A 24,203-nucleotide genomic window follows, 5' to 3' on the forward strand; every position below is an offset into this window, starting at 1 on the left:
TTTTTTTACATTAGTGAAAGCTTAGAATAACAGTAAGGACATTGGAGATGAAATCTGGTATATTTAGAAGAAAAAATAGAACCTGATTGTAGACAGTGAAAGAAAGAAGGAATAATTGGCAGTAGGGATGCCATTTTCTGAGGTAGGGAGCTCATATGCAACAAATTTTGGGGGAAAGTTAAGGAATTCAAATTTAGATTTCTATAGATGAGTGAAACAGGAAAATAGTAAGCAATTGAAGTTAACAGGGGACAGGAGAAAATTTATGTTATATATGGAGCATCTGTGGTATCGTGAGAGCTCTGAAATGAGGAGATAGAATCCTGAGCACATAGTTGGAAGGCTGTGGGATAGAATAGTCACAGATATAGCTAAGTATATGGCATGTGAAGTGTCAGGATGTTGAAGGATTTCTTGAGGAAAGATTCTGTCAGTTTGAGTAGTATATAAAATGTTTGAAGTAACTGCTCTGGAATGCAAGTTGGGGAGCTGGTGATGTGGCATAGCAAGTTAAGTCTGGCATACGATACAGTCACAGGTTTGAGTCCCAGATGCTCCAGTCCAGCTCCCTGCCAGTGTGTTTGGGAAAGCAGGGGAGGATGGCCCAAGTGGCCTATGTGGGAAGAAGCTCCTAGATCCTGGCTTCAGCCTGGCTCAACGCTGGCCATAGTAGCCAATTGGGGGGTAAACCAGCAGATGGAAGATAACTCTCCCTCTCTCCCTCTCTTCTCTGTAACTCTAGTTTTCAAATAAAAAAAGTGAATCTTTAAGAAAAAAATAAAGAACACAAGAGGAGAAAGGAGGAAAATAAGATTTTTCTAGAATGATGAGAAGCAGTGAAGGCCCAGCTGAGACTGGAAATAATATATTGGTTACAACATCAAAACGTAAAGTTCAGTAACTTTTCTGTAGCTCAGTTGTAGGAAATATAATCTGTTGGAATCATCATTTTGGCTTATTGAATAAATAAGAGAGTAAAACAAAGAGTTGAAAATATTTGCAAGGGGTGGGTGTTGTGGCATAGTTGGTAAAGCCACCACCTGCGACACTGGCAATCCGTATTGATGCCAGTTCTACTCCCAGCTGCTCCACTTCTGATTCATCTTACTGCTAATGCACCTGGGAAAGCAGTGGAGAATGGCTCAAGTACTCGTTGGGCACCTGCATTCACAAGGGAAACCCAGATGAAGCTCCTGGGTTTGGTCTGGACCAGCTCTGGCAGTTGTGGCCATTTAGGGAGTGGACCCGCAGATGGAAGATCACTCTGTCTCTCCTCCTCTTTCTCTAATTCTGCCTTTCAAGTAAATAAATATTTAAAAAATTTAAAAAATACTATCAAAGCAATGGCTCAAGTGATTTTTTTTTTTTTTTTGGCTGAATGAATAGAAGAAACTAAAGGTGAGAAGAGACTGTTAGGTGGGTGAAAATTGTAGGAGAAGAAACAGAGGATCTCAATTGATCAAATTGTATGTCAAAGGAGTTAAAACGTGACTTTTTTTTAATTCTAGATTTTGTTTTTAAATGAAATGCATCTTAATAAAATTTTATGGAGTAAATATACCTAGAGTATATATGTCAAGAAATAGAAGATTTCTGGCACTCTAAAAAAGTTCCTTTCATGCTCCTACTGTAGGTCACTGTTCCTGTTTTCAAAGATGATAAAACTTTGGAAAGGAAAACAAAACCCCAACATATGATTATTTTAGTTTCAGCTTTGCGCTTTTTAGATCTTTATCTAAATGGACTTGTACAGTACTGTTTAATGTACCACTTACACAGTAAGAATATAAGATATATTTGTTGATATACTAGTGCTAATGAAGTCAAAGTGCAGAATTCCTTTTAGGGAAGGACTTGGAGTGAGGCAGCAACTCTGCTAATGTCATAGCTGAATTATGGAGAATGACTCAGTTATCTTATTTGACAACCACAGTGAGAGTGGTTAAGTATTACCTCCAAAAAAAAAAGTGACTTTGTTTTTGTTTCTTAATGAAGGTATAATTACATACAGCAAAATCCACTCTTTTTGGTGAACATTTCTATGGTGAACTGTCATATCACTGCTACTACAACCAAGATAAAAGAATAGTTCCGTGTTCCTTCTGCTTCCTCTTTAGCTAAGCCAGCCTCTGGTAAGCACTGATCTGTTTTTTGTTCCTTTGGGTTGGCCTTCGAGGAAGGGTTTTTTTATTTTATTTATTTATTTGAGATTAGTTTACTTGAAAGGCAGAATATCTGAGAGAGTGGGGGGGGAGGGAGACAGAGACAGAGATATCTTTCTTCTGCTAGTTCACTCACCAAATGGCCACAACAGCAAGGGCTGGACTATCTTGAAGCTGGGAGCCAGGAACTGTATCCTGGTCTCATACACAGGTGGCAGGGGCCCACGTATGTGGGCCATCTTTCATTCACTGCCCTCCTGGGAGCATTAGCAAGAAGCTGATTCAAAGCAGAGCAGCCAGAAATCAAACTAGCACTCCAATATGGAATGCCAGCACTGCAAGTGGCAACCTTAAACTGTTCCACTGGCCCCATGGAAGGGTTGTTTTTTTTTTAAAAAAAAACTTAGAGAAATAATTGGTGGGAAACAGCATTAACATAGATTAACAGATTAAGCAAGCAGAAACCCTTTAAGAAGGCTGTAGCTGTGGAAAGAATGATCTTAAAAAACATTTTTTTTTTTCCTTTGAAAGTCAGAGGGAGAAACAGAAATCTCACATTCACTGGTTTATAGTCTCCAGATGACCATAGCAGCCTGGGCTGGGCCAGGCCAAAGCCAGGAGCTGTGAGCTTAGTGTAGGTGTCTCACGTGGATGGCAAGGACCTATCTGCTCAACCTGTTATCTGCCACCTCTGAGGATGTATGTTAGTAGGAAGCTGGAATCAGCAGTGGAGCTGGAACTCAAACCCAGGCGTTCTGATGTGGGATGCTGTCATCCTGAAGCAATATTCTAAAAGGAAGCCAATTTCTGTTAAGGGATGGAGGTAGACCAGGAGAGCTCAATAGTGATAGAATATGTTTACCTTCAAAGATGATTCCAGAGATCATGGTGGAGAAGTTTGGAAGGAAAGAAAAAGAGGTCACTGTGCAATCTTCCTTCTGTGTTTAGCGATCATTTACCCTTCTTGAAAGCCCTTCTACTTTTTGATGACAGCAGCACTCTAATTTTTCTACTACCTGTTTGATCATTTTTTCTGAATGCCTTTGTGTTTTTTTTTTTTTTTTTATTTCCTGAACTCTATTCCACTTCTTCTATGTAAGTTAACTCATTTCATCATCTTTTTCTAACCAGTGCTCCTTAATCTTGATTTCTAGGCCAGACCTAAAAATAAGTCAAAGTAATTTTTGCAGATAATTTTATGTACTATATGTAAACATGTGATATATATTATATGTTAATATATTTTCAGGTAATTTTTAGAAAAATTATGTGATGATTAATATTGTGTATCAACCAGACTGGGGTAAGGGATGCCCAGCTTGTTGGTCAAACATTATTTCTGAATGTGTCTGTGAGGCTGTTTCCAGAAGAGATTAGTATTTAAATCTGTAAGTAAAGAAAATTTGTACCATCCAATCTTCTGAATGCCTGAACAGAATAAAAAAACAAAAGAAGAGTGAGTTTGTTGTCTTGCTTGAACTGGGACATCCATATTCTGCATGCAGAGAAGGCCCTCAAGCCACTGGACACGGATTAGGACTTTAACCATTATTAGCTCTTGTGGGCCTCCAACTTGCATATGCCAGATTGTGGACTTCTCAACTTTTATAATCACATATTATAATCTCATAATCTCTTTTTGTCTGTCCTGATGGTTCTGGCTATAGAGAGAATAATAATACTCATGTACTGTCGACTTTAAAAATGAGCAAAATCTGCACACAAATGTTTATATCAGCTTTATTAATAATTGCCAAACCTTGAAAGCAATAGATGTCTTTCAGTAGGCGAATGGATGGATAACCTGGTATATCAGGGCGATCATACATTATTTGGCACTAAAAAGAAGTGAGCTATCAATCCATGAGGTACTTTGGAGAAACTTTAAATGCATATTGGTTAAAAAAAAGTCAGTCTGAAAAGTCTACAGACTATGATTCTTATCGAATGACATTATGGAGAAGACAAAACTGAGGAAACTGAAAGGATCTGCCATTGCCAGAGATTGGGAAGGAGGGAGAGATGATTAGCCTGAATTCCAAGGATGTTTAGGATAGTGAAACTTCTCTATAACATTCTATAGCATGGATACATGTCAACATAAATCTGTCAAAATCCACAGAATGTGGGTCAGTTATGTAGCACAGTGCATTAAGCCACTGCTTATGATGCCTGCATCCCATATAGTGCCTGGTCCAATCCTTGATGCTCTGCTTCTGATCCAGCTTCCTGCTAATGCGTCTGAGTACAAGGGCCTCTGCTACCCTTGTGCGAGCCAGAGTTTCTGGCCCTTGGCTTCAGTATGGCCTAACCCTGGCTGTTACAGCCATTTGGGGAGTGAACCAGCAGTAGAAAAGGAATCTACTCAGCCCTCATCACCTCTCCCCTCCTCCTCCTCTCCCTGCTTCACCCAGTCCTCCCTCTGCTTTTCTCTGTGACTTTGTCTCTCAACTAACTAAAGAAATAAATTTTAGAGGGGAAAAGGGAACTCTAATATAAAATGTAGACTTTGAGTGATGATGTATCATTATAGGTTTGTTGAAATGTGTCACTTTGGTGTGGATAGTCAAGAGACCATACTTAAGTAAGGGTATGGGATATACAAAAAAATCTATCTTCCACTGAATTTTGCTGTGAACTTAAAACTGCTCTGAAAAAATGCCATTTTTGTTGTCTTTGTATAAAAAAAAGAAACAAAATATTTGAATAGACAGTTCAGAAAAGGTTTTGTTTTTTTTTTTTTTTTTGAAAGAGTTAGAGATCTAGTTTACTGCTCAGATGACCGCAGTGGCCAGAGCTGACCGGGTCAAAGTCAGGAGACAAGAGCTTCTTCCAGTTCTACCACGTGGATGGCAGGAGTCCAAATACCTGGACTATCTTCCACTGCTTTTCCTAGGCCATTAGGAGGGAGCTGAATCAGAAGTGGAATAGCCCAGGCATGAACTGGTAACCATATGGAATGTTGGCATCACAGGCAGTGGCTTTACCAGCTATGCCACCACGTTGGCCCCCAAAAGAAGATGTTGTAGTGCCCCCCAAACATGTAAAGAAATCACAGAATTACCAAAGATAAAAAAATAAAATACCAACTATTGACAAAGATGTGGAGCATCTGGAGATCTCATATTTGCTTGTGAGAATGTCATTGGTACAACAACCTTGGAAAGGCAGTTTTTAACTGTATCCACAGGGGCTGGCATTGTGTATTGGGTAAAGCCACCACTGGCATCCCATGTGGGCACTGGCTCATGTCCCAGCTGTGCCACTTAACCAGCTCTCTGTTAACCATCTGGGCAGGCAGTAGAAGATACCTCAAATCCTTGGGCCCCTGTCACCTACTTGGGAGATCTAGAAGAAACTCCTGGCTTCTGGTTATGGACAGGCCCAGCTCTGGCTGTTAGGACCATTTAAGGAGTGAACCAGCATATAGAAGATCTCTCTGTCTGTCTCTTCTCTCACTCTGTAATTCTGCCTTTGAAATAAACAAATTTTAAAAAAAAAGTATATGTGCATGTTTGTGTGTGTGTGTATGAACTGTCATCTGGCATTGTATAAATTGTGTGTATATATATGAGCTATGATCTGACATTATATAAATGTGTGCATGTGTGTATATGGTCTATGATCTGTGTATTCAAGAGAATACTCAAGAAATTAGTGCATATGTATATGTTGCTATTCTGTGTGCAAGACTTATCTTAGCACATTTATTTGTTATAGCTAAAACCTGAAAACAATCCAAATGGCCACAGACATTAAAATGAGCAGATAATTTGCCATGGTAATACAATCAAATACTACAAAGCTACTTAAAAAGAACTGTAATTCATAACCAACATAAATGACTCTCACAGACAATGTTTGATAGAAATCAGACACAAAAGAGTACCTATAGCAGGCAAAACTAGTATGTGATTGTAAAAGTTAAAGTCATGATTAGATAGGAAAGGTATAGATAGTAAATGAGTAGAGGCCCAGGGGAGCCTTTGGGATTCTAGAATTGTTTTATATCAGTTTGGATGGTGTTACCATATGTGAAATTTCATAGAGGTGGACAATTGAAATTAGTGCACTTTTCTGTGTAAGTTGTATCTCCCAAAAAAGTGATAGATGTTCAGTTGACCACATAAAACCATCATTTCCCCCTGCTGAGTTTTTTGCCAGATTCCAGCTTTGACATGTTTGCTGTTTCTTCTTTTTATTCCCAGTGAGTCACAGAGCAAGGATTCATTTATACAGCCAGTAGCAGCTCATGGTAACATTAAAATATCTGTGACCAAGATCTAGTCATGAACATTGAGTAAATACTAGTATATATTCCTCCCAGTGCTTATCACTCTACTACGTATTTTCATCTAGATACACATCTGTCATCTTAGACTCCTCTTCATTAAAGAGCTGTACTCCCCAACATTTTTTTTCTCCTAAACAAGCAAACAAAAAACCCTTTATTTAAGGACGACAAACCTCATGCATTTCATAAGTGCAACTTTAGGAATATAGTGATTCTTCCCACCATACCCACCCTGCCACCCTCACTCCTCCTCCTCCCTCCCAATATTTCTTTATCTGCCATCATCTCTGCTTGAATTGTTGGAGTCATTTGATTTCCTCATTTGTTCCTCTAGTTAGCCACTTAGCAAGTCTAGTTTTTATTTTGGTAATGTCTTAAATCCATCTCTTGGTCCAGCTAATATCGATCTACTTTTTATTTTAAGGATTTTACTAATATGGCATATGTATTATATCTGTAAATTCTGAAAACTCTCTTCAGATACTGTTACTATCTGAAGGTAATTAACTTGTTCATACTCACCAATTGCTAGGTGACACACAGGTATAACTGAAGTCCTGAGCCTTAGCACTTTGCTTTGAGAAAGTAAATTGGAAAATTGAGTAGTATCACAACATGAAAAAATGAAAAATAGCCAACAGACTTTCAGATAGGTTCCCCAAGCCACTGCTTCTCTTTTGGGGATAGTATGATATAGTGGATAAGAGGGCAGACTTTTATCTAAGTATCTACCTAACTTGATTTTAACTTCACCTCTTACAAGCTTGTGACCCTCAGTCAAGTTACTTGAACTAAACTTCAGTTTTCCCCTCTACAACTAATTGTGATAATTGAATTGATTTTATATCTAATGACTTGAGCATTAAATTACGGATTCAATAAAATGCAGTGCTCATAGTACCTAGCACATACTAAGTGTTCAGTTAAGTTAGCCCTTGTTATTGTATAGCTTATTGGTGGTTGGACATTTTTAACTAGGGACTCTTGTTTGGAACACCAATAAATAAAGAACTCTAAAAGCATTATTCAGTTGATTTAGATAAATATCATTTACTTACAAAGATGGTCCATGAAACCTAATAGTGTAGTAGAACTTTTCCAATGTGTAGAAATTTAGGGAACAGGCATTAGTTAGTTGTTAAGCTGCCTCTATCCCAGCTCTGCTCCCAAGTCCAGCTCCCTGCTAATGCCTACTCCAGCAGGCAGCAGTTTGGTCCTATATTGAGTTAAACTTTTCTGTCCAATTTAAAAACTCAAGCAATTTGGTTCCTACTACTCGTGTGGTACACCTGGATTAAGTTCCTGGCTCTTGATTTAGGCCTGGCCCAGTCCTGGCTGCTGGAGGCATTTGGGGAGTGAACCAGTTGGTAGGAGGTGTTTTCTATGTGTTTCTCTGTCTCCCTGTTTCTCTTTCCTTCTCCCCCCACCCCAAAAAAAAAAAACAAAAAAAAAACAAAGATGTAGAATGTATTAAATGTACTAGTTTTACAGTTTTTCAAAGGATCAAAAGTGGTATTTAAACTTTGGTGAATTCAGACTTTCTGAAATAACTGTCCTATATTGAGTTAAACTTTTCTGTCCAATTTAGAATCTTATTTACTCTGATCCTTGTTTCTTTTCCTTTTTTCCCCAATATAAGCTTTTAGCTCAGATTCTCATATAAGCTCACATCCTACGTTCATTCCTATCTTAATGATTCCTCTGTTGCTGTTCATTTTTACCAGTATTGTCATTCTTCTTTCCACTGTTTGTCATTAGAGCCCAGCTCTTCCATTCATTTTCACCCAATATTTGGCATATTTCTGGCAACTTTTTTCGCTGTTCTCTGTAATTATCTGTAAAGTTCTTCTCAAAGTGTAGACCACAAACTGTTCTGGTCAAGAGTGAGCTTACATCAAAATGTAAATCAACTGTATCACAGAGCACCTTGCAGTGTTCAGCTGTTTATTGTTTTTGTTTCTGTTAAAGCAAGATTTCCTAAATGAGGAAGCAGCACATTGATTTACATTCTGGTGCAAACTCCTAACCTCACTGGATATGAACACTTTTCAGTGAATTCATCTGTACCATGTGAGTACCATTTTAGTTTTATCAGAATATTAGGGTGATATGAGTTGCAGGGGCTATGTTGCTAGTGAGTATAGAAGAACTTGTCATATAATTTCAATCTTCTTGCATCTGAATTCCTATTCCATGTTTCTGGAATTTATTTCTTTATGATCTTTGGGAAACAGGATCTGCTGGTTGTTCAGCTGTGTGCTGACCCCCTTGCCCTGTTTTTTTTTGTTTGTTTGTTTGTTTGTTTTTGTTTATTTGAAAGGCAGAGTGACAGCGAGGAGAAACACAGATAGAGATCGTCCATTTGCTGGTTCAGCTGCCTAATGGCCTCAAAGGCAGGGTCCTAGAACTCCACTTGGGTCTCCCACATGGGTGGCAGGGGCCCAAGTACTTGAACCATCCTCTGCTGCTTTTCCAGGGATATTAGTAGGGAGCTTCTGACCTCTCTTTTGCTAGTACATGTGAACTTTATACTTGACTAAGCAGGTGCCCCAGTAGTAACAGCATCTTGGGAGCTGGTGACATGAAAAGAAGGAACTGTGTGTACTCTGTTCTGTCCACTGTGGCAATAGCAGATGCCATGGTGTCTTCAGGACCAGTTCTATAGTTTTGAACATCTTGCCTGGCTGTATCCTATAAGTTGAGTTTTCTGAAGATTACTGTCTATCAGATATATTTTCATAAGTGTATTCTACTTAAATTAACCACAATAGGTGTGTGTTGCATCCAGCTAAAATCCCTAAGTGGAAAAATACTTTTAAAAAATCTTGTAAGGGGGCCGGCGCTGTGGTGCCGCAGGTTAAAGTCCTGGCAGTAGAAGATGGCCCAAGTTCTTGGGCCCCTGCACCAAGAAGGGAATCTCAGAAGAAGCTCCTGGCTCCTGGCTTTAGATCGGCGCAGCTCCAGCCATTGCGGCCAACTGGGGAGTGAACCAGCAGGTGGAAGACCTCTCTCTCTGTCTCTTCCTCTCTCTGTAACTCTGTCTTTCAAATAAATGAAACCTTTTGTTTTTTTTTTTTTTTTTTTTACAGGCAGAGTGGACAGTGAGAGAGACAGAGAGAAAGGTCTTCCTTTGCCGTTGGTTCACCCTCCAATGGCTGCCGCCGCCGGCACACCGCGCTGATCCAAAGCCAGGAGCCAGGTGCTTCTCCTGGTCTCCCATGGGGTGCAGGGCCCAAGCTTGGGCCATCCTCCACTGCACTCCCGGGCCATAGCAGAGAGCTGGCCTGGAAGAGGGGCAACCGGGACAGAATCTTGTAGGGGCTGGCACTGTGGTGTAGCAGGTAAAGCTGCTGCCTGCAGTACTGGCATCCCATCTGAGCTCTGGGTCAATTTTCAGCTTCTCCATTTCCAATCCAGCTCTCTGCTGTGGCCTGGGAAAGCAGTGGAAGATGGCCCAAGTGCTTGGGCCTCTGCACCCATGTGGGAGACCCTAAAGAAGCTCTCAGCTCTTGGCTTTGAATCAGCGTAGCTCTGGCTGTTGTGGTCAATTGGAGAGTGAACCAGCAGATGGAAGACCCCTGTCTCTCTCTGCCTCTCCTTCTGACTTTCAAATAAATTGTTAAAAAAAATCTTATAAGGACTGGTGCTGTGGTGCTGGCATCCCATTGGGCACCAGTTCATGTCCTGGCTGCTCCGCTTCTGATCCAGCTCCCTGCTAATCAGCCTGGGAAAGCAGCAGAAGATGACCTAAGTCCTTGGGCCCCTACACCCACATGGCAGACTTGGGTGAAGCTCCTGTATCCTGGTTTTGATCTGACCCAGTGAAAGCTATTTATTACAGCAACTTGGGTAGTGAACCAGCAGATGAAAGATTTTTCTCTGACTCACCCTTTCAAGTAAATAAATCTTTATAAAAGAAAAAGTCTTGTATTAATACAGTTACTTTAAGCAAGCTGATCATCACAAAGAAGTTGTACTTTCTCTTAATTTATTCACAGAGTTTTAAAATGTTTTAAGTTTACTTTGTGAGACATGTTAGTAAAGATTTTAAATAATAATTATTTTAGTATTTGCATTTTAAATTTTCAGTGTGCTTTATGGACCATGTGCTGCTATGTATGCCTGAAACACTTGAAATGCAAATTTGGGGAGACTTTGCCATCTAAATGCTTGGCTGGATTAACCGCCTGATTAGGATGGTTTTTCAACAAGTTGGAGTAAGCATGCAATCGGTGAGTGCTTAAGATTCATTTTTAAAATCCAGACATTTATTTCAAGATTTTTTTTCTGAGAAAATTAAATGTATCTGTATATGACAAACATTTTGAATTCAATGTATTTATGTACTATTTTATTTCCTTAGTATTTAAGCTGCAGGAGTGTATCATTTCCCAGTATCCTAAGGAAAGAATTACTTTTCTGTGTTATGTTGAAAACTTAGAAATATTCACATGTCCTTTAAAAGCAATACATTTATTAGTGAGGAAAAGGTTTATATATATGGAAAGAAATCATTAAATAAAATGATTACGCTTGACAACTTTGAACTTTGTAGAACTGTTAATGTTGCATAAATTACTCAACTGTTGTGGTAAATCACTCAGCTGTTCCGAAGGTAAGTGATGTAATTTTGATCTTGACATTTTTTGAAGTCTGACACATAAACTTTGTTCAGGTCTAAGGTAAAATTACCAGAGCAGTTGGACTAAGCTCATTTTGTAGAACAATTTTTTTCATTTTCAAATAAATGCTTTGATGTTTTTGTGACATGGAACTCAGTTTTATTTATTAAAGTTATAGGCAGGTTATATAATTTGAAAATGGTATGCCTTTTTTTTTCCTTAAAGATTTATTTATTTATTTATTTGAAAGTCAGTTACACATAGAAAGAGAGAAGTCTTCCATCTGCTGTTTTAATCCCCAGTTGGCCGCAATGGCTGGAGCTGTGCTGATCCGAAGCCAGGAGCCAGGAGCTTCCTCTGGGTCTCCCTTGCGGATGCAGGAGCTCAAGAACTTGGGCCATCTTCCCAGGCCCTAGCAGAGAACTGGATCAGAAGTGGAGCAGCCAGGACTCGAACTGGTACCCATATGGGATGCTGGCACTGCAGGTGGCAGCTTTACCCTCTGTGCCACAGAGCCAGCCCCTGGTATGCTTTTTAATGCACTACTTTCATATTTTAAAAACTTGCTGGGGTTGACATTGCGGTGTATTGGGTAAGTCACCACCTACTATGCTGGTTCAAATTCCAGCTGCTCTAATTCTGATGCAGCTCCCTGCTAATGGCCAATGGAAAATTGGCCAAGTGCTTGGGCCCTTGCACCCATGTGGGAGACCTGGAAGAAGCTCCTGGTTTTGGCCTGGCCCACCCCTGGCCATTACAGTCATTTGGGGAGTAAACCAGTGAGTGGTTTTCTCACTGTGTTTTTTCTCTGTGTTCCCCCTTTCTCTTTCTCTGTAACTCTGCCTTTCAAATACATAAAATAAATCTTTAAAAAGTAATTGTGTCTGACCACTAAGGTTGTGGTCAGAGAGCAGAGAGCCAAAAAAAAAATTACCTTTGTTTATTGATGCATCGTTTTGAAATTATTAGCTTTAGGATAAAGACTTTGAAAATTACTTGTAAAGTTAGTGGTGTTTTCATCTTTCTCAGAAGTGTATTCCTATGTTTTGAATTTATTATAGTTAAATCATGTTTCTCTTGTTACTTACTACCACTTGGCTACATGGGGTAGATTAATATTTTAGCACTAACAGAAGAATTTTTACTCTTTGCTTCCAGAAGGAAAGGAAGCTTCTGTTATTTATGATGTCCCAAAAGCAAATTTTATGGTATCTATTTATTTGTAATTGTTATTGTAATAAGAAGATAGTGGCAAGATTGTGGGTCCTGAATTTAACCCTAGATCTGAAATTTGTTTCTGCCAGTTATGAGTTTACTCCCCCAAAAATAAGGTTAAGAAGTGCTGTTACAGCAGAGTTAGCCTGTGGATTAAATGGCAGTAGATATAAAGCACCCAATACAGTAGCTTGCAGATAGCATAGGTTCCTTCAGGATGGCTAGTTTCTTAAATTCCACCCTAATTAAGCTAATGTAGACTAGCTTAATGAGGCCAAAGTACAGAATTCTGATTCGTGCACACATAACTGATTCTGATTCTTTTTTTTTTTTTTTTTTTTTGACAGGCAGAGTGGATAGTGAGAGAGAGAGAGAGACAGAGAGAAAGGTCTTCCTTTGCCGTTGGTTCACCCTCCAATGGCCGCCGCGGCTGGCGCGCTGCGGCCAGCGCACCGCGCTGATCCGAAGCCAGGAGCCAGGTGTTTCTCCTGGGTCTCCCATGGGGTGCAGGGCCCAAGCACTTGGACCATCCTCCACTGCCTTCCTGGGCCACAGCAGAGAGCTGGCCTGGAAGAGGGGCAACCGGGAAAGAATCCGGCGCCCCAACCAGGACTAGAACCTGGTGTGCCGCGCCACTAGGTGGAGGATTAGCCTGTTGAGCCGCGGCGCCGGCCTGATTCTGATTCTTCACACATTTTATTTAGCTTGTTCATTTGTTTAGCTTTTTGTTCATTTTAAGTTGTAAAATGTGTGTCATTCATCAGAGAATGGACCAGGTAAAATATGATTGATTTTCTCATTAATATTGTAAACACAATTTAGGGTTCTTCCTACTGATAGCAGATGAGCAAGATTTTTTTTTATGTATTGAGACTATCATATAATCATCAAGTTTAATCAGTTAGCTAGAAATCTACATAAAATTGACTTTTCTACAACTGATCTTTTTGTAGTTTCTAATGTTTTTAGCTTGCTAAGACTAAAAATACAAAGGTATAGTGAATGAAGATTTTTATTTTCTGAAAACAAAAGAAATTTTCTTAGCTCCACCTTTCAGTAATTAATATATATTTTCCCCAACGATTTGATGTACAAATATATTTGAGATTGTTCTTGAAAGTTTTGCAAAAGCAGGAACTTGTCTTCATTCTTTATCTGATTTATTTGCTTTTTTTTTTTTTAAATGGTGCATGCTTTTAGGTCAGGATTTTGTTTTTGCTGTTAGGACAGCCAGTGATGTTTAATGTTTCTATTTTTGTTTACTCAACCTGTAGTGCCATAATGGGCATCCCTGATGGGCTTACTTTGTGCCCAGTGTTTATACACATTGTGAACAACCCTCTTTTACAGATGGGAAACTTGAGGTTTGGAGTGTTAACTGCCTCAACCAAAGTTGCCTGACAGTGGTAGAGCTACAATATGAACCCAGTAATAATTCCCAGATTCTTCCTCATTTTTGTCTGTTTTGCTGCCTCTTACTAAGGAAAGGGGAAAAGATTGTTAATGTTATTGAAGACGTATGATAAATACCTTAACTCATATATTGTTCAAAGGCATATGAAATGGATATAGTTCTCATTTTGTACATAAGAAAACAGAGTAGTCAGTAATTTGCTAGTGTTACAAAGGTAGTAAATTGGCAGAACCTGCTTTGAAAGGCCTGCGCTGCCTTGACTTATGTTTTCACTTCACTGTCATCTGTATTGCCTCAACATTTGAGTTTAAAACCATACATAAGTTATTTTTGCTCAATCTATTATATTTCTATCCCTCAGTAAAAATGTTTTTAAATTAGAGAAAGTAAAAATAGGTGTGAAGTTAAAATGATTCTGATTAATTTCAGTATTTTATGTTGGAAAAAAAGTTTAGCAAATACCAATTTGTTTTAACAATATAATAATAAATTAAGAATTAGACCCTTGTTTCTCTTTGTGCTTTAGATGGGGAATGAGATGGGGCGGGGAGTTTAGAGCAAAGAAGAGAACTGAGAGAAGTCTTAGTCTTCAGTTAAGGATTTTGAAATTATTGTAGAGGTTCATCCTCCAATATCCAACCCCACTTCCTCCAAACACGTATGTTTTTTGTTTTGTCTTGCTCCCTTGGCATTATGAATTTGTATTTTGTTGGGTCCTAGATTCCTTATAAATTTAATTAATGATATGAGCCTTCTTCCCTGAAAAATATTACATTATGTATTCTAATTTTGCAATTTCAGAGATATGCAAACCCATGGATTAATATCACATAGTTTTTCTTGAGAAAAATACATTTACTTAGAATTAAATTTGTATTTTTTCCTGTTAAATAGTTCTGAAATAATTATATAGATTAATATATAACAAATGAGTTACCACATAAAACTTGTGCAGCCATTATGGATGAGACAGATGACAGCTTCAGATTCCAGCCTCACATGTCAACACTTCTACAATAGCATTTCACAATGTTAAACAAGAACAAATTGCTTTCCTGTTGTCATCCTTCTCTTTGCTGTCATCACTTTCAAACACTGTTGCAAAATGTTATGGACTGCCATTACTAGACATAGCCATGTACAACACACACACACACACACAAACTCATTAGATTGTTCATAAAGAGTTCTTATAGATAAATTGTAATTTTTCTGTTATTTCCTAAATCTATTGAATTGTCTTATTTCTTAATGAAACTACCTTATCTAGTAATGACGGTTTTATCTCTGCCTTCTCTCTTACATTTGAAGAAATATTAATGATAGTTTATCTTTAGTGGAAGTCTTTTCCAAATCAGTATATTAACAAGACACAGTTCAACCCCAAGTTAGGGTAGGAGATGCACTTGGGTCATACAGCCTCCCATTGCACAGATGGTGACTTTTCAGTACCATCTGCTCACTGTTTCTTCACAGCCATTTACAATTTCTCCCCCTCCGTGAGGGCTGAATAGAAAAAAGCTGGTAAAACCTAGTTTTAGAGTTCCTGGAAGTTAACTGCTCTTTCCCCTCACTTTTTCCTACCATCCAATAAAGGTTTTGAAGGCTATAAATATTCTATCATTCACTTAAACAGACCCTTGTTTCATATTTCTTGATGCTAAGTACTAACCAGTTCACAAGTAACAAAAAACAAGATTGTTAGTCTACTGCGTATGCTTGAAAAAAATAATCACATCAAGCAATCTGTTCTTTTCCTTCCTTTAAATTTGTAGGAGAAACCTAAGTAGTCTGCTTATTCCTTTTAATTAAAAGCTGAATCATTGGCCACTTCTCTTGTAGAAGGCACCTGGTATTCATTCCTTCTGATATTAAACAGATGGAAAGATAATAGTTGAAAATTAGCCCTGCAGCATGCATAGTGAGAAATGTTCAAAGCTGGCAGAAACATTAGTTCCTGACCTTGACAAATCCTTTCTCAATTTTTCTTTGTGAGCTTCTTGTCCTTTTCATCTCTGGTAAGAACTGCATACTGGAAGGGAAGAAGATTCACGTTAGACTATGTAATTGTCACCTTGTGATGCACAAAAAGCATTTATTTTTCTTTAAACCATCAGGACTATTAAAAATATGTAAGGTAAAGATTTTGCTGGAAATTGTTTTAAGTTATTTGCTCTTGCTCTTTTTGTTGGCAAGGCAGATTGAATGTTTACTTTGTAGCACCATTAAGCCTCCCATTTGCCTCTAGTTATTTTTCCTTCTTTTCATTTTCATGTATTGTTAAGACTGTTAATGTGATAGATAATGCTCTGTAGGATCACTGATTTGAATATTTTGCTCTAAACTTCAGAGTAAGTTTGCCTCTTTGTGTAATATTCACATTTTAATATTGATACCTTTCAGGCTTCTGTTGAATGATTTTCCAGTCTGTAGCATCTTTTTAAATGATATTTCAAAACAAGCATTAGAGTGTTTGTTGGTTATCATAGCCAGCGTAGATTATAGAACTAAGAGGCAGTGAACCCTTGAACATACATGATAAAAATTATATAAGTCTGAGGCGAATGCTCAGGTATTTTATATACTCTAGTGAACCTCACCATGACTCACTGATCCCTAAATAGATTTGGCTGCTAAAGATTTAAGAAATTATATTTTCCTGTGTTCATTTTGTAAGTTGTATGCACATTTAGAATGGTCTAAAAGGTCTAGTTTAGGTTAGATTTTAGAAACACGGCTGTTTACAATGACCAGTTGCTTGGTAATACTGTTTATAATAGCATAATTTTTAATAGGATAATTTTATTTTTTAAATTAGAGTGGCTGTGGAGTGAACTTAAAAAGGTGACTGTGTCATTCCTCAGACTCCATTCTCTTAGTACTATTTATTTAGTCTTTAGGATATCATTAATGGTAAGGTTTGATGAATTCAGTATTATAGTCATTTTCACTTTTTCCTTTTAAAATAGCTTTTAATAGCTTGCTACCTTTCTTTACCTCTTCTGTCCAGGCTTTCAAGTGTAGCACTCAGAACAGATGGATAGTTTTCTCTTTAAGGAAAGATCATATACTTGGGGAGAAATTTCAAGGTACAATATGTAATGCCTTAACAATCTACATGTGTGTTTTTTTGTTTGCTTTTTGGCTTTGGGGATTTGTTTTTGTTTTTACTTCAAGCATAGCGTACTGTTCTATATGTATTATGATGTCCTCTGAGAGACTGCTCATTAGGGCCAGCACTAGCCCATTTAGTTAGGTTTGTGCAGATTAGGAAAAGGCGCCTTTCCTCTGGGACAAGGCATCCCAAGAAGATGCAGTGCTTGGTGAGCAGAGTGACTAGATTTCAGCCCCTGCTTACCCCTAGCCAGGCACTCTTACACAGCAAATGATATGGTGTAACTGTGTGACCCAGATTCAGATTCTGAACTTTGTATTCAGTTGAATTTGTTTTGAAAAGCCCATTATAGTAAAAGTAGCTTATATGTTTAAAGAAAGTGTAACAGTATGTTTATTAACTATAAAGATATAACAGAAGAGGTAAAAGGGTATTTCCTTTGGACCTGATGCAAATAAAGTTTTTGCTCCAAATACAGTTTTATTTTAAAATTACTATGCATTCTTGTGTTTTGTATATAATGCCTTACTTTAACGTTTTTGCTAAATAACTAGCTATCTACTCATATATTCTCTAGTTTTAAATTGAGAACTACTAGCATATTTCCCAAAACATTTATAGCATTCTGATCCCATAATTAATGCTAGCATGCCATGCAATTACTTCTCCAGTGCTTTCTATTAACTGTAGGTCTTATAATTAAGCTTTTGGTTTTTCTGCTTCCTCAGGTACTTTGGTCTGGAAAGCCTTATGGTTCATCTCGAAGTATCGTAAGGAAGATTGGTACTAATTTATCTCTGATTCAGTGCCCAAGAGTTCAGTTTCAGGTATTGTATTTTATATAGTTTATAAATTTTTGTATTAATATGTACATTATGATATAAATGGGCAAGATGATTTTAAAAGTATTTGTTTTTGAATCCTTTTCTTTATTGATGCCAACTATCAATAAAAGAGGATTAAAGTCTTTCTAATTTTAGTTCATCTGTGAAGTGATTATCCAAGATCTTTAAGACATTTATCCTTTTTAAGAATTCATATGTGAAGATTTAGAGGCATATAATAAGCTAAGCAGTTAATTCCCAAGTGACCTCACAACATGGTCTTCTGTATATATATACATACTTGAAGTGCTTGAGGTACCACCATTTTTTTTTTTTTTTAGTTTTTTTCTTTAGTTTTGGACTTTTTGCACAGCCACTCTGATGCCTTTGTTTGTTGATGTCTTTGAAAATACATATAAATCACTTTCTGCACCACTGGTTTCAATCTCAGCATTTATTGTAAAATCCATTGTTTTGGCAATGCCAGTGTCAGGACAAAGAGGTAACTGTAGTTCTCTGAATAAGATGATAGTCTCTGAATTAGGAGTACTTTTGTTTTTTAATAGAAAACTTTTATTTAACAAATATAAATTTCAAAAGCACAACTTTTGGATTATAGCGGTTCTTCCCCCTATAACCACCCTCCCACCCGCAAACCATTTCATCTCCTACTCCCTCTCCCATCCCATTCTTCATTAAGGTTAATTTTAATTATCTTTATATACATAAGATCAACTCTATAATAAGTAAAGATTTCAGCAGTTTGCACCCACACAGACACACAAAGTATAAAGTAGTGTTTGAAGATTAGTTTTAATTCGCATAGTACAACACATTAAGGACAGAGGTCCTACATGAAGAGCAAGTGCACAGTGACTCCTGTTGTTGATTCAACAATTGACACTCTTATTTATGATGTCAGTAATCATCCAAAGCTCTTGTCACGAGCTGCCAAGGTTATGGAAGCCTCTTGAATTCACAAACTCCGACCTTATTTAGACAAGGCCATAATCAAAGTGGAAGTTCTTTCCTCCCTTCAGAGAAAGGTACCTCCTTCTTTGATAGCCCTTCTTTGAGGAGTACTTTTGAGCACTCAAATCTTAGTATTCTTCTCCAGTGCCAAATCAGGAGCAAGTCTTCTCTTTGCTTGGAAGTAGTATTTTCTTTGATTTGCATTTTTTTTGTTTTGTTTTTAAGATTTATTTACCTATTTGAAAGCGTTAGAGGAGGAAGAAACAGAGAGACTTTCCATCTGCTGGTTCACTCAACCAGATGGCTGCCACAGTCAGAAGTGGCCAGGCTGAAGCCAGGGCTTCATCCAGGTCCTCAACATGGGTGGCCGGGACCCAAACACATAGGCCATCTTTCTCTGCTTTTGCCAACCTGTACACAGGAATCTGGGTCAGAAGTGGAACTGCCAGAATAGGAACTAGCACCCATATGGGACGCTGGCATCACAGGCAGCAGCTTTACCAACTAGGCTACAACACTGGACCCTTGATTTGCATTTTTGTTTTATTATTATTATTATTATTATTATTACTATGGTGTTAGACATAGATAACTTTGTTCTTATTTTTCGGTGATTCTCTGATAATCAAGATAAAATATTTTAATATTTAATAATGTAAATCTAACATACCTCTGTCAGTTTTAAATAATAGATGAGCATGTGGAGATGTGAAGTTGTATTTAACTTAGCATTTAGAAGCTCAAATATGCCCACCCCTACGTGCTTATTTGATATCATGTCATAAATTATCCTCTTGGTTTGTGAGGGTAGCAATCCATTTCTAAGTAAGTAGTAGAAATTATTGTTTATTCAGATTGACTAACTAGGGTGTTTATTGCCGTTCATAATCCCACTTGCCAATTGTTAGCTAAACCTTTATGTATCATTGTATAAATTGACAGATTGGAAATTTCTGAGAAGTAATTTTTATCAAACTATAGCTTTAAAAAAAATCAAAATAAACAAATCTGGGGTTGGTGCTTTGGTGCAGTGGGTTAAGCTGCCAGTGTGGTGCTGGTTTAGGTCCAAGCTGCTCTGCCTCCAATCCAACTCCCTACTAATGTGCCTGGAAAAGCAGCAGAGGATGGCCCAATTCCTGAGGCCCCTGCACCCATGTTGGAGACCCAGAAGAAGCTCCTGGCTTTGGTCTGGCCCTGCCTTGGCTGTTTTGGCCATTTAAGAAGTGAACTAGCAGATGGAAGATCTCTCTGTCTCTCCTCTCTCTCTCTCAAACTCTTTCAAATAAATGAGTAAATCTTTGGAGAAAAAATCTGTAGTTTTATGTGACTCTTAAATAAAATTTCTGAAAATTCTGTCCATTTAGATATAAATTACTGTTTTGTCATTTCCTTCAAATAACTGTTATCAACTCTTTCTGATAGCTTAATTCCTTTAAATTTTCTTTGTCAGTCCTGCTAGTTGTAGAACTTGCTTTTGCATTTGTGTTCATGTAGTTAGAGACATCTAAATGACATGAAAATAACTGGCATTTTTCTGAAAGCAACCCAAATCTGCCTTGATAGTCACAGGGGTGAAATATTAGAGCTGAATACATTTACTTGGTTCAGTTCTCTTGTTCAGTGTTGTTATCAGTCACTGAAAAGGGTATGATCAGAAAAAGAGTATTGGGTTTAGTACAAGAATTGCCTTTGAAAACAGATGGATTAACTTAAGGAAACTAGTCAGGTAAGAAAAATATTGGTGACCTACTGGAGAATAGTAGAAGACAGAAGCCATTTGTTTATAGTGAGATTTTTATTCCTCAGCACATTGAGTATTGAAATTCAACATCATTGTTAAAGTATTTTGTTTGCTGCTTTAGCTAGATGTCTTATCTGTTACTCCTCTCTGGATTTTTTTCTTTTCAGAAATATAAAAAAAAGTAGTCTTCAGAAATACAGAGGATGCTGGTTTTTGTTTTTTTTTTAATTTATTCATTCATTTATTTATTTGAAAGAAACTGATAGAGAAACAGAGAGATCTTCCTTGTGCTGATTTATGTCCCAAATACCCACAATAGCCAGGGGTGGACTAGGCTAAATCCAGGAGCTGGGAACTCCATATGAGTCTTCCATGTGGGTGGCAGGGACCTGGCAGGGACCCACTCTCTTCCCCGGACACACAAGCAGGAAGCTGGGTGGGAGGTAGAAGAGCTAGGACGGAAACCAACCTTCCCATATGGGATGCGGGTGTTGCAAGTGGCAGCTTAACCTGCCGTAGAGTAGCACCTGCCCCAAGGATGCAGTTTAATGAAATTGAAAATGCATTTTTGCTATTTGTCTAGCTTCTTTGGGGGCTGATTGAGATGGGATACTGTATCTGGACTGTCTTGGAGTCCAAAATGGGTAAATAGTGTTAAGAAATTCTGGGACTGGGGAACCACTATGGGACCCAAAGAGAGTTGTAACCATTTTAATAAGGCATATGCAGGACAAAATGACACAATACTTATATCTCTTGAAATGTTACATTGTACCCCATAAATATGTGCAGTTAATATGTGTCAATTAAAGTAAGAAATTTAATTTTTAAAAATATCTTGCCTCCAAAAGAAAAAGAAAATGAAATTGAGAATAGAACATTTATGGAATCCGTTTAGAAGTAGGACTTAGGTAGCCACTTCTTTATTGTCCTAGGTGATATCTGTGTCTTTTGGAGGGTTGTTCTGATCCACCTTTTTCTTTATTTCTTCTACTATTGATGTTCATTTCCATTTCTTTCCTGGTACCCAACAGCTCAGCTCTGTCACTCTCAAAACAGTTTCCCCTCTGAAATCTTAAACCTCTGTGTGTTCTTTCTAGGTTATAGCTCTTTTTCACTGTACCAGTCGACCTGTACATCTTTGATTAAGTAAAAACCCTGTATAAATATTAGGCAAGATGGGCACATTACTTTGTGTTTGTGAGCATTTAATGATATAAATGTTTAAAGTCTCAAGTATAATGGCTCACATAGTGAGTGCTCAATAAATGTTTAGCTAACAGTGGTGATTTTGTTGATGCTGTTATTTCTGCCTTAACAGTTGCAGACCAAATTATCCTGTTTGTTTTTCTAACTTAACTCCCCAATTTTACAGATTGGATCAATGTATATTTATAGGATCACAAACCAGAACACAGACCAACACATTTAGTTATGCCTTCATCTAGTTAATGAGCACAGTGACCACTGTACTAAGAACAAAATGAGATAATAAATGTTAAAGCATATGAAAATTACTCAATGTTTCTTTGCTGTGTAATTTGAAAACTGAAAACCTGCCTGTAACCTTATAGATTTTGTTGGTTTTCCAAGCACTTCATTTAGTGAGCACTAGCAATGAGTTGGCTGCTTTACACTCAAAACAGGGTCTTGAGACCCTTTATTTTTTTTAAATTTTATTTATTTTAAAGTCAGAGTTACACAGAAAGGAGAGGCAGAGAGAGAGAGAAAAATAGAGAGAGAGAGAAATAGAGAGAGAGAGAGGGAAAGAGAGGTCTTCCATCCGATGGTTCACTCCTCAGTTGGCCGCAACGGCTGGAGCTGTGCTGATCTGAAGCCAGGAGCCAGGAGATTCCTCCGGATCTCCCACGTAGGTGTAGGGGCCCAAGGACGTGGGCCATCTTCTGCTTTCCCAGGCCATAGCAGAGAGCTGGATGGAAAGTGGATCAGTGGGGTCTCAAACCGGCGACCATATGGGATTCTGGCGCTTCAGGCCAGGACATTAACCTGCTGGCCAGCTCCTGCCCCATAGACCCTTTTTTTTTTTTTTTTTTTTTTTGACAGGCAGAGTGGACAGTGAGAAAGAGAGACAGAGAGACAGAGAGAAAGGTCTTCCTTGGCCATTGGTTCACCCTCCCATGGCCGCCACGGCCGGCGAGCAGTGGCCGGCGCACCGCGCTGATCCGATGGCAGGAGCCAGGTACTTATCCTGGTCTCCCATGGGGTGCAGGGCCCAAGCACTTGGGCCATCCTCCACTGCACTCCCTGGCCACAGCAGAGAGCTGGTCTGGAAGAGGGGCAACCGGGACAGAATCCGGCGCCCCGACCGGGACTAGAACCCGGTGTGCCGGCGCCGCAAGGCGGAGGATTAGCCTACTGAGCCGCGGTGCCGGCTCCCATAGACCCTTTATGTTTACTTTTGTTGAAGAAAAATAACTTTCTCTAGCCCTTTTAAAACCATTCTTTTTTGCTTCCCCTTTTATACCTTTCTCGTGTACATTTCAGCCTTGGGTCACAGCTACACACTTTTGGCCTTAAGCATTTTGTGTGACCTCTGTAATTCCCTGGGAGGTGGGACCCCAGATAAAGGCTATTTGCACAGGCCATTCTTTGTCTACTAGTTCTTATTCCAGATTCATGACACCAAAAGAAAATTTCAGTGATGAAGAGACTTGCAAAAGCGTTGTGGAGGATACTGGAAGAAATAGAGTGCAGAGGATCTGATTTACAAATTCTCAAAACGAGATATATATTTAGATCATCAAGAGCTTTAAAAAATACTATGCTAGGGTCTTATCCTCCAGTGTGGCTCTGTGTGCTCTCTCCTTGCTTTGCAAAGTCTTTTTTTTTTTTTTTAAACAGGTCCCATTTAACACCTACTAAATCTAAATTTTATACAAAGAGCTGGCTCTGCCAGGAATTGAGGAGAGGCCTGGAGGTTGGGGAAGTGTTGCGTTCAGAGAGAACAGCAGGTGCAGAGGTCCTAAGGCAAAGGTCCTAAGGCAAGATTTACCTGTCCTTTGAGGAATAGAGGAAAGGCCACTCTGTCAGGAACTAGTGAAATGAGAAACTAGTGTGGTATAATCATCATTGATGTCCAGACCAGTTGAAGCTAAATATCAGAAGTGGTATTAAAAATAACTGTCAAACTGAACCTTGTTTTCAGTCACCATTTGAAAATCTGGGATATACTAGCTTGGTATGTCATCTGTATGTGAAATCTGTTGTTTGGTGTTTCTAGCTATAAAATGGCCTGTAATGATAATTGAATCCAGCTATGAGTACTAAATTTTATGACTTTAGCTTTGTGAAATAATAGTTTGAATACTAACTTACATGACAGATGTTTGTGGCCATTTTATTCATCCTCAGTAACTGAATTCCTTTTTTTTTTTTTTTTTTTTTTAAGATTTATTTATTTGAAGGCAGAGTTACAGAGAGAGAGGCAGAGAGAAAGAGAGAGTGAGATATTCCATCTGCTGGTTCACTCCCCAAATGGCCGATCGATGCCAGGAACCAGGAACTCCATCCAGGTCTCCCACATGGATGCAGGGGCCCAGGCACTTCTGCCATCTTCCGCTGCTTTCCCAGGCGCATTAACAGGGAGCTAGATAGGAAGTGAAACACCTGGGACTTGAACCGGAGCCCATGTGGGATGCTGGGGTGGTAGGCAGCGGCTTTACCCACTATGCCACAGCACCCGCCTTGTAATTCCTTGACTTATTTCTCCCTGGGGATACTGTTGCTGACCCTCTAAGGTTATTCGCAGAGACAAACACACACATTTTCTTCCCTGTTGTCTCTGGTTCCTTACCTTTCCCCTTCTATCCCCTTCCCTTCCCCT

General features: G+C 38.6%; 1 protein-coding gene across 9 annotated transcripts in view; it reads left to right on the top strand.

Annotated features, from left to right (window-relative positions):
• Nucleotides 1-24,203, top strand: part of MTFR1 (mitochondrial fission regulator 1) — a 98,988-nt gene that overhangs the window by 24,991 nt on the left and 49,794 nt on the right. For 3 of the 9 annotated variants that reach the window (XM_070075102.2, XM_089336276.1, XM_089336274.1), the window contains 2 exons: nucleotides 10,546-10,688; nucleotides 17,551-17,649. In XM_070075102.2, the coding sequence (XP_069931203.2) occupies nucleotides 10,623-10,688; nucleotides 17,551-17,649 (165 nt within the window). In that variant the 5' untranslated portion in view covers nucleotides 10,546-10,622. Of the gene's footprint in view, nucleotides 1-1,995; nucleotides 2,133-8,424; nucleotides 8,527-10,523; nucleotides 10,689-11,380; nucleotides 11,604-17,550; nucleotides 17,650-24,203 lie in introns of those variants that run through there. The other 6 variants (XM_089336277.1, XM_002710531.6, XM_089336278.1 and 3 more) reach the window with 6 other exon arrangements.

This window comes from Oryctolagus cuniculus, chromosome 6, assembly GCF_051225735.1.
Source record: "Oryctolagus cuniculus isolate XC-2025 breed Fujian yellow rabbit chromosome 6, ASM5122573v1, whole genome shotgun sequence".
Classification (NCBI taxonomy): domain Eukaryota; kingdom Metazoa; phylum Chordata; class Mammalia; order Lagomorpha; family Leporidae; genus Oryctolagus; species Oryctolagus cuniculus.